The sequence below is a fragment of the Ischnura elegans genome, chromosome 3 (genome assembly GCF_921293095.1).
Source record: "Ischnura elegans chromosome 3, ioIscEleg1.1, whole genome shotgun sequence".
In the NCBI taxonomy this organism is placed as follows: domain Eukaryota; kingdom Metazoa; phylum Arthropoda; class Insecta; order Odonata; family Coenagrionidae; genus Ischnura; species Ischnura elegans.
The window spans coordinates 27,189,919-27,203,128 of NC_060248.1; the positions used below are offsets into that span (position 1 = coordinate 27,189,919).

The 13,210-nt window shown below is 37.6% G+C and overlaps 1 protein-coding gene across 3 annotated transcripts in view; it reads left to right on the top strand.

Annotated features, from left to right (window-relative positions):
- The window catches only part of LOC124155588 (annulin-like), a 129,043-nt gene that overhangs the window by 102,933 nt on the left and 12,900 nt on the right, over positions 1-13,210 (top strand). For all 3 annotated transcript variants that reach the window (XM_046529543.1, XM_046529544.1, XM_046529545.1), the window contains exon 2: positions 12,645-12,908. In XM_046529543.1, the coding sequence (XP_046385499.1) occupies positions 12,645-12,908 (264 nt within the window). The remainder of the gene's footprint in view (positions 1-12,644; positions 12,909-13,210) is intronic.

The following is a 13,210-nucleotide window of genomic DNA, read 5'->3' on the forward strand; positions in this document are numbered from 1 at the left end:
CTTGCGGCCAGCGCGCGAACTTTTGGATCGGTCTTATCCCTTTCCTGTACTCAATCATGGCATAGTTTCGATCGTGCGAATAATGGTGATTGAAGATGATATTAACTCAATTGCCATTGGAAGCGTGGGTTGGCTGAAGTGAAGTCTAAGCAGTGTAGCAGCGCATTACCGTATCCGTAATTTCGATGGAGATCTCTGAAGGTCATCCATAAGTAGTCGCTGATTAATAGCTGTGATTGTATGTCCCCATCAAATGGGCAGGGCAATCGCCCTTTTTTGTTCCACTGCTTCAGAAATGGAGATATTTTGCAATTTGAAGAAAAATAAAAAAGAAGGAACTGCTTGTTCCACGTCCATGTCTTGTTGGATAACCTCCAGCTCAGCAGCTTTAAGAGTGAAATTCCCTATTCACGATGATATCCTCGTAACCGCACAAATTGCAGCACCAATTTTCCTTTCCACAGTAATTAATATGTTTACACGTGTTTCAAATGGAGAAGTATTTTTTATATTTTTATTTTAAGTTTTTGGAAGGAATGGAAATGACTTTTGATCTCTGACTAATTTCTTCGTAGTGCCACCTTGGTATAGTAAGAATGAAATGAAATGAAAAACCACGAGGATCCATAAAAGTTAGGGAGTAGAGGTATTTCTCTTGCAACAAAGATTTGTGATTAAAAATAACGGTCATCGAAAATGTGGAGAAAGGAACAATCATGCAAGTACGTTTTAGACAGCTAATGGTAACGAACTGCAGCAAAAAGAGTAGGAAAACGACACAAAAAATTATCATGTGATTGAAACGAATAAAAATGCAGGTGGCAATTAGTACATAATACCACTTTTAATGAATCATGTGATGTCATTAACAATGAATAGCCATGGTGTTTAAGGCATTGGATCAAATTTAGCAATAATTCGCATATTTTTCTTTGCATTCTGTGGGGATGTGAAACAGTTGCGGATATAGAAAAAACTCAAGGGGGTGCGCAAAGGATATCTTGAGCCACCTTTACTTTTAGCGTAGTAAAAAAATTAATCAAGCCACGTTGCGAAGTTGAAGAAAGTTTTATTAAAACTCATTACACACGTATATAAGACAATATCTTACGATATAAAAAAGTCGCAATTTTTGTTCTCCAATGTTCGTTTTTGATCTCAAATATGATGAGACCTTTTTCTTGTCAGGCCCTTGTGCCCACAGAAAAAAATTCCTGGATCCGCCACTGTCTGTGTATGTTTGTTGCTCGTACTTTATGAAAACGAAAGCGTGTGACGCTTGGGAGGAGGAATGAAAGAAAATCGGTCTATCTGAGGAATTGAGTCGTGTTAGAATTGTAAAAGATTGAGTGCAATACTAGTAGATGGATAGGAACGCCCTGATTTTTGTAAGGCATATTTTTTTCGGAAGTGGTAAAATTATGGCAAGGGATAAGTTTTACACATGATTTTACTTTATTCAGGAAAGCAGGAATGTGGCCATTATAATCTACCTAGTAATTATTTTGCAAATTTATAAAGTCTATATAGAAGAAATAGAAGTGTCTACCGAGCTTCAGATATTATCACCTCGCAGTATATTTTTAGCGAAAACATGTGGAGCAAGGAAGTTAAGTATTATAATAACGATATCAAAAAATGGTCGAGCTAAGACATTGACGACATTTCTTTCGATAAAACTCTGACAATTTATGAAATGTTTATTTTATTGAATTATTGCATGCATCAGGTATTTCGAAAATTATTGTAATTCAGGTAGGTATTGTAAAAATTTCCTTGTTTGATAATTTATCGACAAGAGTAGAAATTTCTTCCAAACAATTTCGTGAATTTCTCATTAAAGAAAATCAAGCGAATAACCTATGCCGGTTACAGTCGTTTTGTAAATTTCAATAAAAAAGTTAACTCAAATTTCATTACTGTTTGTAAATATCGACCGTTTTACTTACCCTGGAATGTAGGCATAGCGGTACTAAATTAATCAATAGCACATCTCCGCCATTAACCCTTTATAACCCAATGTTGCTTCTAAGCAACATCAAAAATGTTTTAACTTTACTGTATTTAGGAGATACCTAAACTAAATATTATTTTGTTGTGTAAATTTAATGACGAAATATTTAGATGCCAGGATGATTATCATTGAGTGTAAAATTTTCAAGTTTGCGAATTGAAAAATCTTGAAATTTGATTTCTCCCAGAAACAGCTCTGGGTTAGAAAGGGTTAAGAGCATTTTGTTCGAGGATCAGAATTAATGACACACAAAGGTTATCTGTGGACACTTTCTGCAAATGCTATAACTTTTCAATCGTTCCATATTATCTACGTTGATCTTTCATCATCAGCCAAAGGACCTAATCTCCCCCAATCCACATCCGTCCCTAAGCATATTTTTTTGGGCACGGAGATCTGCAAAGCCAGAGCCCTTGATAATCGCATCCACTGATAACCCTACGCGTCTAAATTCAGATTCCAACGTTTATTTTTCTTTGGAGCAACACCCTCAGTCAGTAAAGGCTCACTGCAGCCGTGTTGTTATCAATGAGATTAGCGCCATCAGCGATTAATTGCGGAAGGAACCGTAACTCTTTTATCTCTTCCTTAGCTCTTCCGTATCTCTTCGTCACGCCTGGCTAGTGCGCTGTGCTGACTTCAAAGAGTGAGGGCTTCTCTGAGTTGATTTTGGACAGTTTTATCTCCCCCCATTTTCTTCCTTATTCTTCCGTTCTTGACTCCTACGTGCTGGCGAGGCCAGTCTTTTCGAAGCCATGACGTGTGGTCGCATTCCTCAGTAGTCGTTAGCCCACCCAACTCGCGCCTTATCAAATCATTAGCGCCAACGCTAAAGGCTCATCATTCTCCCTGGGGCTTCGCAGGGTATTCATTAAACAAACCGCAATCTATTCATCTCCTACTCAAATCTCATCGAAACCGACGCGTGCGAATATAAGTAAGAGTGTTACGTCGGCATATGCAGAAATTTTTTCAATTTGTCTCCTCTTGGTATCTAGGAAGATTGTTTTTATAGCCATTTAGCCTAGCCTCTGTGCGAGAATGTTTTTGGTTTATTGCATTTTTAAAACTGAATTTCCGTTGTCAAGGGTTGTTTGTCTGATGAAAAGAAATGTGGAAAGAAAATTGTCGAGAGTTTTAGGACATAGAATAGTTTTCCTACTGTAAAGTAATGGTGTGTGAATTTATAAATTTTGAATAATGCTATTATTTCACTCAATTTGAAATTTTTGACGAAAACGACTCAATAAAGTGGCCTCTACTTAAGGTACCATCGTCACCATATTAAAATCACGATAATCATAATAAACAATGATTACTAGCCTTTTTATCGCATTAGCCGTTTCATCTACAAAAAAAGGTGGGAGAAACTTAGATATGTACAAACTTCGTATTAAGCCAGTGGGGCGCAGGGGGGCACAGATGGGGGGCACAGATGGGGGGCACAGATGGGGGGCGCAGGGGGCGCCCCCCCCTTGCGGGTCCGCCTGTATTGCCGAACATTGCAAAACCACAATTGTAACTTTTTTATATCATAAAATGGCATTGTCTTTTACATGTTTATAATCACTTTAAATAAATTTTCATATACTTTGCCTGTGACTTGATCATCTTTTATTACGATAAAAGTAAAGACAACTCAAGATATGTTGCGCCCCCTCCTTGAGTTTTTTCTGTATCCGCCACTGTATTAAGCGGGCTAGAAAGTACTTGCTAGGTGTGGCAGCGAGATAAATTATATTAATGGATCAGATTAAAGAGTCTTTGGAGATGATTATTTGGTCTCCTTACGTTATTCAACGTGAATATCTGCATAGCATGAACGAGCATATCAGCGATAACGCAACGCAAAATGGAATGTATGCAACCCGACCAAAACCTCATCCTCGAAGGCGTGTGGTTGAGATATATCGATGTGACCTATGCAACCCATTTCGTGGAATGATTCATTTGAGTCAAAATTTTGGGAAAACTAACCATTCACCGAAAATGAGCCATATTGCACGACTCAAATTGGAGAGAAAACCTCTCATTATCTCGAACCAGACGCTTTCAAAGGAACATCGGCAGTGCGCGAAAACGTTCTTCTTCTCTCAACATCGTTTCTTGCAATGTTTTCAACAATGGCTCGACGTAATTCCAATTTAGAAAGATGGCGCCCTTATGAAAGAAAAATCGCCCCAAATCCAAATGGACCCAAATTCGTCTGCCAAGGCTCGTTTTATACCCAAAACGTGGGAAGGAAGCGATAAATCTCCTGATTATTTGTAGCGTCTGTATTTTCCTTGGATGGGGAGCGTATACACGGGACCCATTCATTCTCGAACGATTCCAAAAATATTTTTAGTCGTCTGAATTTCTTCGGCTGAAACGTGACTATTTAGGAAAGCGTCCTATTTCGACCAAAAAAGAAAAATAGAGTATCTTAGCGCTCAGACAGACATTACCCAGTAGTGAAATCATGCTTTCCATTGCCATTACTCAGCCAAAAGTCAGGCATTGCCATTGGTCAGGCATTGCCAATGGCAGTAACTTTTTGAGTAGACTTCAATCGTAATGGATAATTTTTGGAAACAAAAGTTTATCTTGTAATAAGCCACTTCTCAATCAACTTCAGTATCCACCAAAATGCTTAAGACTTCGTAAACATTGAAAGTTTCTGAGAAAGTTGCAATAAGGGTGATTTTAGTATACTCGGGATTCTAAATCGGGCTGAAATTTTATTTCATTTGTGGGAAGAACTTTGCCGTTTTACAGTATTTTTACTTATTTTTTAAAAGTATTCTACAGGTTATGGTAGGTTTGAACAAAGTGTTTACGAAAAGTTCTGGCAGTATCCCTTCCCTTCATGGACTATCCTCGTCATTTCAGAGTAAAGCATGTTCCCTTTCATTCTATCTAAATATCCTAAGTAGACTAAAGACAGTTTACAGCTTCATCAGTATATGACTACACTTCTTTAATCTACCCATTATATAAATATAACGATAAAATAAAAATGTAAAAAATCACTACATGTTAATGACCTTCATTGATTTCTTGTTATGATTATGAATAAAAACGAGTTTGTGCTATAGTTTCAAGTCGCCTTCTTAGTCTATGCCGGGACCCAAGAGTCCATTACTTACTTCTATTCCCTCAAGCTATTTTCTACGACTTGCCTATGATTAACTATCATCAACAACTTTGAAGGAGTTGTATGCATCATTAATGCTTAAATTACAATTGGATTTTTTCGTGTTTACTTCTAAAGATATGTTCACGTAATTAATTGGTGAGAGTCTTGGAGTTAGTAAAAAATCCTGAAAATTACCTTTTTAAAACATTTTTATCTATCACTTCACCGTTTTCTTTTACCACGAATATATTGCGATATTTCAAAAGAGTTTAAGAAAGTGTAACCTATACTTGCATTTACCGTGCATACCTACTGCATTAGAGAAACTGCGAGGTTACATCGAGAAAGCTTTGATTCTCAGGTAATTTGCACGTTGCGGAATTTCCTTAATTACCGTAAACGTTGCGCATGAGTGGATTCTATAATTGACATCATTCCTGTATTCATTAGAGAAGCATAGCGCACATAACATCACAAGATTCATATGAGTATAATCATGCGTTAACGAGCGAAACCGGTTAACTGCGAGATGAAACTATTGATTGGAGTTGAAGGAATCATGTTGGTTTACCAGAGCGGCTGTGAGAGTTTGAGCCACCAATATTGCAGTAAAGAATCCTCAAGTCGTATGCTAGGAGTGCTGTCAAACCCCGAGCATTAAAATGGGGTTACTAATATCACCACTTGCGACGCTGACCGTAGAGTGATCCGAATTCCACCGGTAAGTAAGTTATGATTAGGACTGACAACCGAAATTCATATCCGTGATGATCTACAAAATAAGACAAACATAAACAAAAATAACTTTCGAATGACATTGAGAATTTTCATTGGAATTATTCATTTGCGTTTACCTGTATACATTGCAATTACTGGATGTAAATGGATGGCTCTGAGCTCAGCACTGTGCTGCGGATATTTTTTAAACCGATTAATAACAAGTTAATATTCTTAGGCAGGGCGGACTGGAGTCTGCTCTATGCTGTCTCCTAGATTTAAAATATTGCTCAAATTTCACTCCTGCATTGTTTAAATATTCGTCACTCTCTATTGATATGAGTTAATTAACCGAATGCGGTGATCATTGAAAGAATAACTTTCACTGGTCGCTCGGGTATACCAGACGACGCCGGACTCAACTGCAAAGGTGGAAAAATCATAAGTTCCTTCCGCATAAAGGAATTATTCTGAATATTTCAGGAGTTTTCAAATGCAATTTTAATCAATAACATGCTTCATCAAAATTCACTTTAAAAAAATAATGAACGTAATTTTACCACCAATATCACCTCAATCTAATCTTATGTACAAAATGTATTTATCGTTATAAAGCAGTCGAATTAAGAAGATTGCATGGATTATCTTATGGAGGACGACGATTTGAAAAATCTCGTGAAACAAATAGAAATGTAAAAAAAATCTATGTACATATTTTCAAGGTCACGTCAGATGCAAAGGAGAGTGATTGATGTCCTCCCACCTGCTCTCTGATGCGAATTACCAGCATCAAAGGTCGCGACATCAACTCTTCTGAATGCTCAATGAATTGAAACGAGGACATGGGATGGAAGCGACACCAATGACTAAATACGTGTATAGGAAATCTATTTGTAGTACGTATGTGGAAACGGCGCCCAATTCATTACACGCGCATGACCTGCTGAAAAGGCGGCAACAAAAGATTTGCATACGAGCTGTGACAGCTGTATTTTTGGAACGGTTATTTTTAGGTGAATTTTCAGTTTTTCAATTTCATCATATAATGAATGAAAATAAAATAAAAGAATTTAAAAAATCTTTCACGGAACAACAATAAAATTACACGTTTACGTATCCAAGTAAAGGAACGAAATCAATTAGGGTAATCCCCGCATTGCGCAGTCAAAAATGTGTACTTTAGAGTACTATTTTAAGATGTTTTTTAATGAATTGTACTCACCCAAATTATTTTGCTTTGTCTCAAGAATCCTCATAGATTTAGCTTAAGGTTCTCTGAAATTAAATATTTAAAAAAATTATAATTACTATCAAAATATTCATCCAAAATCCTTCGAAGTTGTTAACGATAGTGATAAGGCATAACATTTAAATTGAAGGAATAGATATACGTTGAGGAATTTTTAAGTGCACAACCGTTGAAGGAGAAGACTGGATACTATGAAGCAAAGTCGTTTCCATGTGTAGCAAAATATCCACGGAGGAAGTTGGAATCTTCTCTAAGAAAATTTCCATTTTTTGCGAAGTGAATTGAAACAAATAATAAATTTCTCCTTGCTCTGCAATTATCTGAAACTCTATAAATTTATGCAAGCATCGGAAAACATTAACCAAAAAAATCCTTAATATAACCGCGAATGAACATTCTCTTTTTTTCAGTTGAGAATTGTACATGCACCGACATATGATTGAAAATTGTACTGGATTAACAAAGATTGGCTCAATAGGTGGCTGCTCATTTTCTCCGTCATGAAATAACAGGAATAAACAAATAATTATCGTGAATTGGCAAATTGTGGGAGACTAGAGATAGGAAATGCATTCTCGTACATATTCACAGCGTGATTACCTGAGTTGACATTAATAAGGAAATATTCAAAACCTTGAAAGGGCGGAGCCGAGGAATAGACTTATTGATTCGACTTTTTACCAAATTATAATTTATTTTACATTTATTTTTAATATTATTATAAACAATATATAATAATATTATTATGTTTAATTTACGTATATTAATTATAATTCTTTATATAGAATTAATTATTTATAGACTTATTATATTTACCAAAACCAGAAGGTAAGGATCACATATATTACAATAGATGATTCTCTTGTCGCCCTCTAGATGCGTTGTAACCCACCGCGCATTTATAAATGGGCTTACAAAAGTCGCCTTGTAAGTGCACTTGTAAGTGATTTCAACTTTCCAAAAGTAACTTTGAGCCTAGTTACTTTTTCTTGGTATTTTACTTATCCCTACTTGTCGAACTTTACTCCAACTCTTAAGTGTTGTGCCCATTCTTTTTGAATTACATAATTTCCTAATTTTAGGTATAAGCAAATGTAGAGAAGAGTGTACTCTTTTTCCCTGAAAATTTGATGATAATAGCTTGCGTTTTACTCCAGTAATTCGTCGCGAAATAACAATCTGTGGAGAGGGAGTGGTGCGCCCTCTTAAGTCGTTTTCCTTGAACTGACAATGAGAGCGTTCGCCTGAATCGCGGTTCGCGTCTTTTAAACTTTCTACGCGCTGCGAATCGAAGGAGTTCAGTCGAACTTTGGGGTTTCTGAGTGACTTTATTTATGGAGCCATTTCACTCCTGCCGAAATCGTTCAGCCGTTTACTTTCGTGATGGCAAAAGGCGCGGGGAAAAACATGAGATAGCGGCGGTGATGGTGATTTTCCAGATCCGAACGCGGGCCCGCCAAACTTATTTTTAGAGGCTCCCCTTTTCTCCCCTTTTCTCCCCTTTTTAGAGGCTCCCCTCCCCTTTTCACGGCGATTTTTCCAGCCTGCCAGCACTGGAGTCATCGATGTTTTCGTCTTTTATTCTCGATGCTTTAATTGATTGGAGGCCGGTTAAGATCTTGTAATGACTAAATAAAGCGATAGTGTGTAAACAGGCGATATTTTTCTTCTATTTCCTTCCTTCTCCTCTATTTCGCCCAAATACATGTGAAATAATAGCAAATATTTTTAACTACGGCAATATTTATGTAACCATTTTGTGCATTTAACTAAATTCATTAATGATAGAGTTTATATTCCCTATTTTATGCCTGATTTTGATCAAAATAGAGAAATGAATATGGATAGAAAAGCTACATTAAGAATGAAACATTTTCTAACGATACCTACTCGATGAAATTTTTCCATCCTAAAAGTACCTTGATGATGCAATGATGTTGTGCAACCCCGGGTCGCACATTGAACTATTTTTGTGGAATTGCAGCGTTTTATTTATTCTGTCTTTTTAAGGAAAATGTGCAGTTTACTATCAGTAAAAAAATATTAGATGATAGTAGATTTAAGGCAAGCAGTAAAGCCGTAAGTCCGCGGTTTGTCTACGGCCCAAGACATTTTTCCTTCCCGCATCACTCCTTTTCGACCGTTTTTCGTTATTTTTGGAGAACTATCACTCATTTAAAACGTCCGCTCTTTCTTAAAAATTTCAGGGAATATAGAGTAAACCCTTTTCAAAAATTTCTTGTATCTCAAATATAAAAAATTACATTACCCTATCACTCAGGCCACTCAAAATTTCAAAAACTTTTTTTTCTTAACCAAAAACTCTTCGCCATCTCTCTCGATCACCCATCCAGTGATATTCAGCTCATTCTTCCCAATCTTCTTAATTCCTCTCTGATGTGATCTTACCTGTGCCCTCGCGGAAGTCTCAAAGGTCGCTTTCCTCTTTTAGGCCTTCTGACACCTCACCTCTCTAATTGTATCATTTTCTCCTCTTCTCTACACATTCCTGCCCACCCAAGTTTTCTGCTTTTGGAGAGTGCAATTATATCTTCGTCCTTATATTAGTTCCCTCAGGTCGTTGTTGGTTCGGATTCCCCATATTCTGTCTTCGTTTATGGAACCACCTTAAAATATTATTTTCTAAAACTATCGGATGTTTTCTTTCTGTTAAGTTAGACATTTTCCATATTTCTGACCCATGTGCATGTGATAGTTTCATAGATCTGTAATTTAGTTTTTATAGACAGTATTTTACATTTTAAAAGCCTTTGTAAAGCCCTATAAGTATTAACTGCCGAAAAATTATTGTGGACAATTTTTCACGCTCGAGATACAGGCAGAGGTTGACGAGGTCCTTCTCTTTATACCAACCCTGAAAATAAAATGCCGTAACGGACGTTTTGAACGAGTTATGCATCACAAAAAATAACCCTTCTATTCAGAGTGAAGCGTCCTGAACTTTTCCTTTTCAGTATCTCGCACCCTAAAGGTGATTTTCAGGTCTTCGACCATCGCAACTCAAGGGCATATTGGCTCACAAGCTTGCTTTTGCGGGGCGGGCCGCTAACTGCAAGGCGTGTGAAAAGAAATAAAAGTATCACGCGTTCCATATTCGGGGAGCGCACACATTCAGAGGGCTTTCCTTGAAACCGCATTCGGGGGGAGAATTAAAATAATTACGACTCGTCCGTCTTCCTAATCCGGCATTCTGTGGTGTGTGGAAGAGAGAAGGATAGCGAAGAAAGCAATGGCAAGAGCGGATATTTTCATGACAGTGCACCTGTGAGCTGCCTCTTCTGCCAAGCCTAGATAGATACGTTGATGCGGTGGAGGATCAGCTCCCAGGGCACTTAGACCTGTAGGTCCATTGTGCTAACCACCGTTAATGGATCACCCAAAGAGGCCGATATCCTTAGCGAAGGACAAAAGGTCCCCAATGGGAAGATCTCTTACTTCCTTGGGCTCTATGAAAGGTGAGCCCAGGTGTCTATATCGAGTCCTCATGATTGCGGGGCACTCGCATATTAGATGGGTGGTTGTTTCTTCTCCCGTCTCAAACCATCTACACCTATCTGAGTCTGTTACCCCCAGCAGGTGCATATGTCTCATTACATGATAGTGTCCCGTAAGCAGGCCTACTACCGTCCGATATTGACTTCTGTTCATAAGGAGAAGTCTTCTCTCGAGTCTAGAAGAGAGCTCTCCTATAATAGTTTTTGCCTGACGTAGCCCCGGTTTTTCTCGCCAGATTTTTGAGTGTTGGGTTGATCCCCACACTTTGATTGCAGCCATCCCCATTGAGGGGGCAACTCTGCCAAGCCTAAAGAAAGAAATACTTTTTTATTGATTTTCAACCCCTTAGTTCACTAAAAGCATACGAAAGGTAGACAATGGTATTAAAGAACATTTACGATAGTATGCATGGTCATGAAAATGAAATTGCGAATGACCATTCATCGTGGAAAACGGCCTCAAGAAACGTTATCATAAAAAAGTGAAAAAATATGTAGCTAACGAAAAATTCATTGGTAAAAAAGAAGAAAACAAGCTAATTTATAGGTCATTTTTTCATGCACTACCATTTAATTATACAATCTGTTTTTAAAATCCACTAGGGAGTTGAATTTTTTATCGATTCCGTAAAACTGTCGCATTGAAAAAGTTTTTCCGAAGGTAGTTAGAGTGAATGGAGTAAGATAAATAATTAGGTGACATTCGAGTATTTACACCCCTGTTTTCCTCTTATGGTTGAAATAATTGAATTATTTTTGCTGACTTTTAACTCTTGAAGAGTCTTCGTAAAAAAATACTCTGTCGAGGCTGATTCTATGGAATTATCGTATTTTTTGCGCACTTTCGGGTTACTCCGCGTAAGTATACCGCTGACTAATACAGGGATAATTCCTAACAAAAATGTTTCACACATTTGATTAAGAGTATCTGGTACACCTGACTGAAATGGGAGCATTTAGGATTGACCTCGTATTAAGCCTGTATCTTTACCCATGCGATGCATAAAAAGTAACCATTATATTAATGAATTACGAGAAAAAATAAATACAATTGTCGTTTAACATCTCATCCAGAACGATCCCTACCGATGTGATTTATGCAATTTTTTCATAGTCAATCATAACTACCCCTACTACGCGATTTTGTAAAATAATGATCAAGTTTATTTGTACATTATGAGTTAAAAAAACGGAGCAAGGCAGCTTATTCAATGAACCGCTCGGCTTCTTTCCGAAGGGTCCCCTATTCAAACCCCGGGTTAGTGTAAGCCTTCTCAAGTAAAATCCTCAAAAGTACGAGGTGGCCCCCCTACCCTGAATGTGTGATATTTACACACCTGTGACTTAATACGGGGTGAGCTCTACTCTTATTTATCCAAATCAACCTTTTGGTTGGACCTACCGTTCGGTTGGGAGAGTGAGTTTTGAGTGAAAAATCGATTATTTTATCATCACGAGCGTGCTGCGCCCGCTCCCAGCGGGCTTCCCCCGCTCTTTGCAATGTAGGTCCACAGAGGGATAGGCGCGTTTCTAATTTTAAAATGTAAAAAAAAAAGGCAGGGTCTTATGTACAAATTTAATTGGAATGTTCATGTACAAATTGAGGTCAGAGGACCTCTTTAAACACAACATTGGAAGTAATTACACTATCCTCTGTTAAACGCACATGATGACTCATACTTACGTATCAACAGGAGACTTGAATGTGGATTCAGCCGCATTTTGATAAAAGTTGTTTAAAGAATGCGAGATAGTGTTGCAAATGAACAAATGTATCAGTTTGTGCGCCGTTAACGTCAGGAATATTTACCGGTTTTTTTTATTATTTTTTTTATTATTTAAAAACCATTTTAGGAAACAATAGTAATATTTAGGAAGTAAGATATGTTGTCGCATGTTCTCTGATAAATTCTGTGCATTTTGGTACCTCATTTGTAGAGTTTGGTTGCGTATAAGTTGAGAAAAAGGTATCTGTACTGTAGAAATAATATAGAAGATTCCTCTGATCTCATACTATGAATTATTTCTCAGGAGCTGAAGTGAGCGCTGATGCCGAGAAGTCGGTGCTGGTGGTCAGCGGAGTGGACCTGCTGTTCTCCGAGAACGGAGCCAGCCACAGGACATACGAGTTCGACCTGATGGAGCGCGCTGTAGCTGAGACGGCAGAGCCGGGCGGGAGGATTTCCAAGGGACGACTCATCGTGCGACGAGGACAGCCATTCGCCATCAACCTCAAGCTGTCCAGGCCCTACAACGAAGAGAAGGACGCCATCTCCCTGGTATTCACAGTTGCAGGTGAGGAGAATGGCATTGAAGAATATAATCTATCCAATGATATATTAATCTATCATATTAATAATCTATCTAATAATATTATATAATGTAATCTAATGATTATAAGTGATAAAATGATTAATGGCTGTGGTCGGTGCCCTGATTATGGCCACGGTCTTTGCTACAGATGTTATTCTATAAAAATTTTAAATTATTGTGATATACAGAAATGGAACTTTTGAAAATTCACACATGTATATAGTATGATTAGTATATATTCTTTTCGTGGAAAAATGACTTCACATTTGCCTGGTAATCACAAC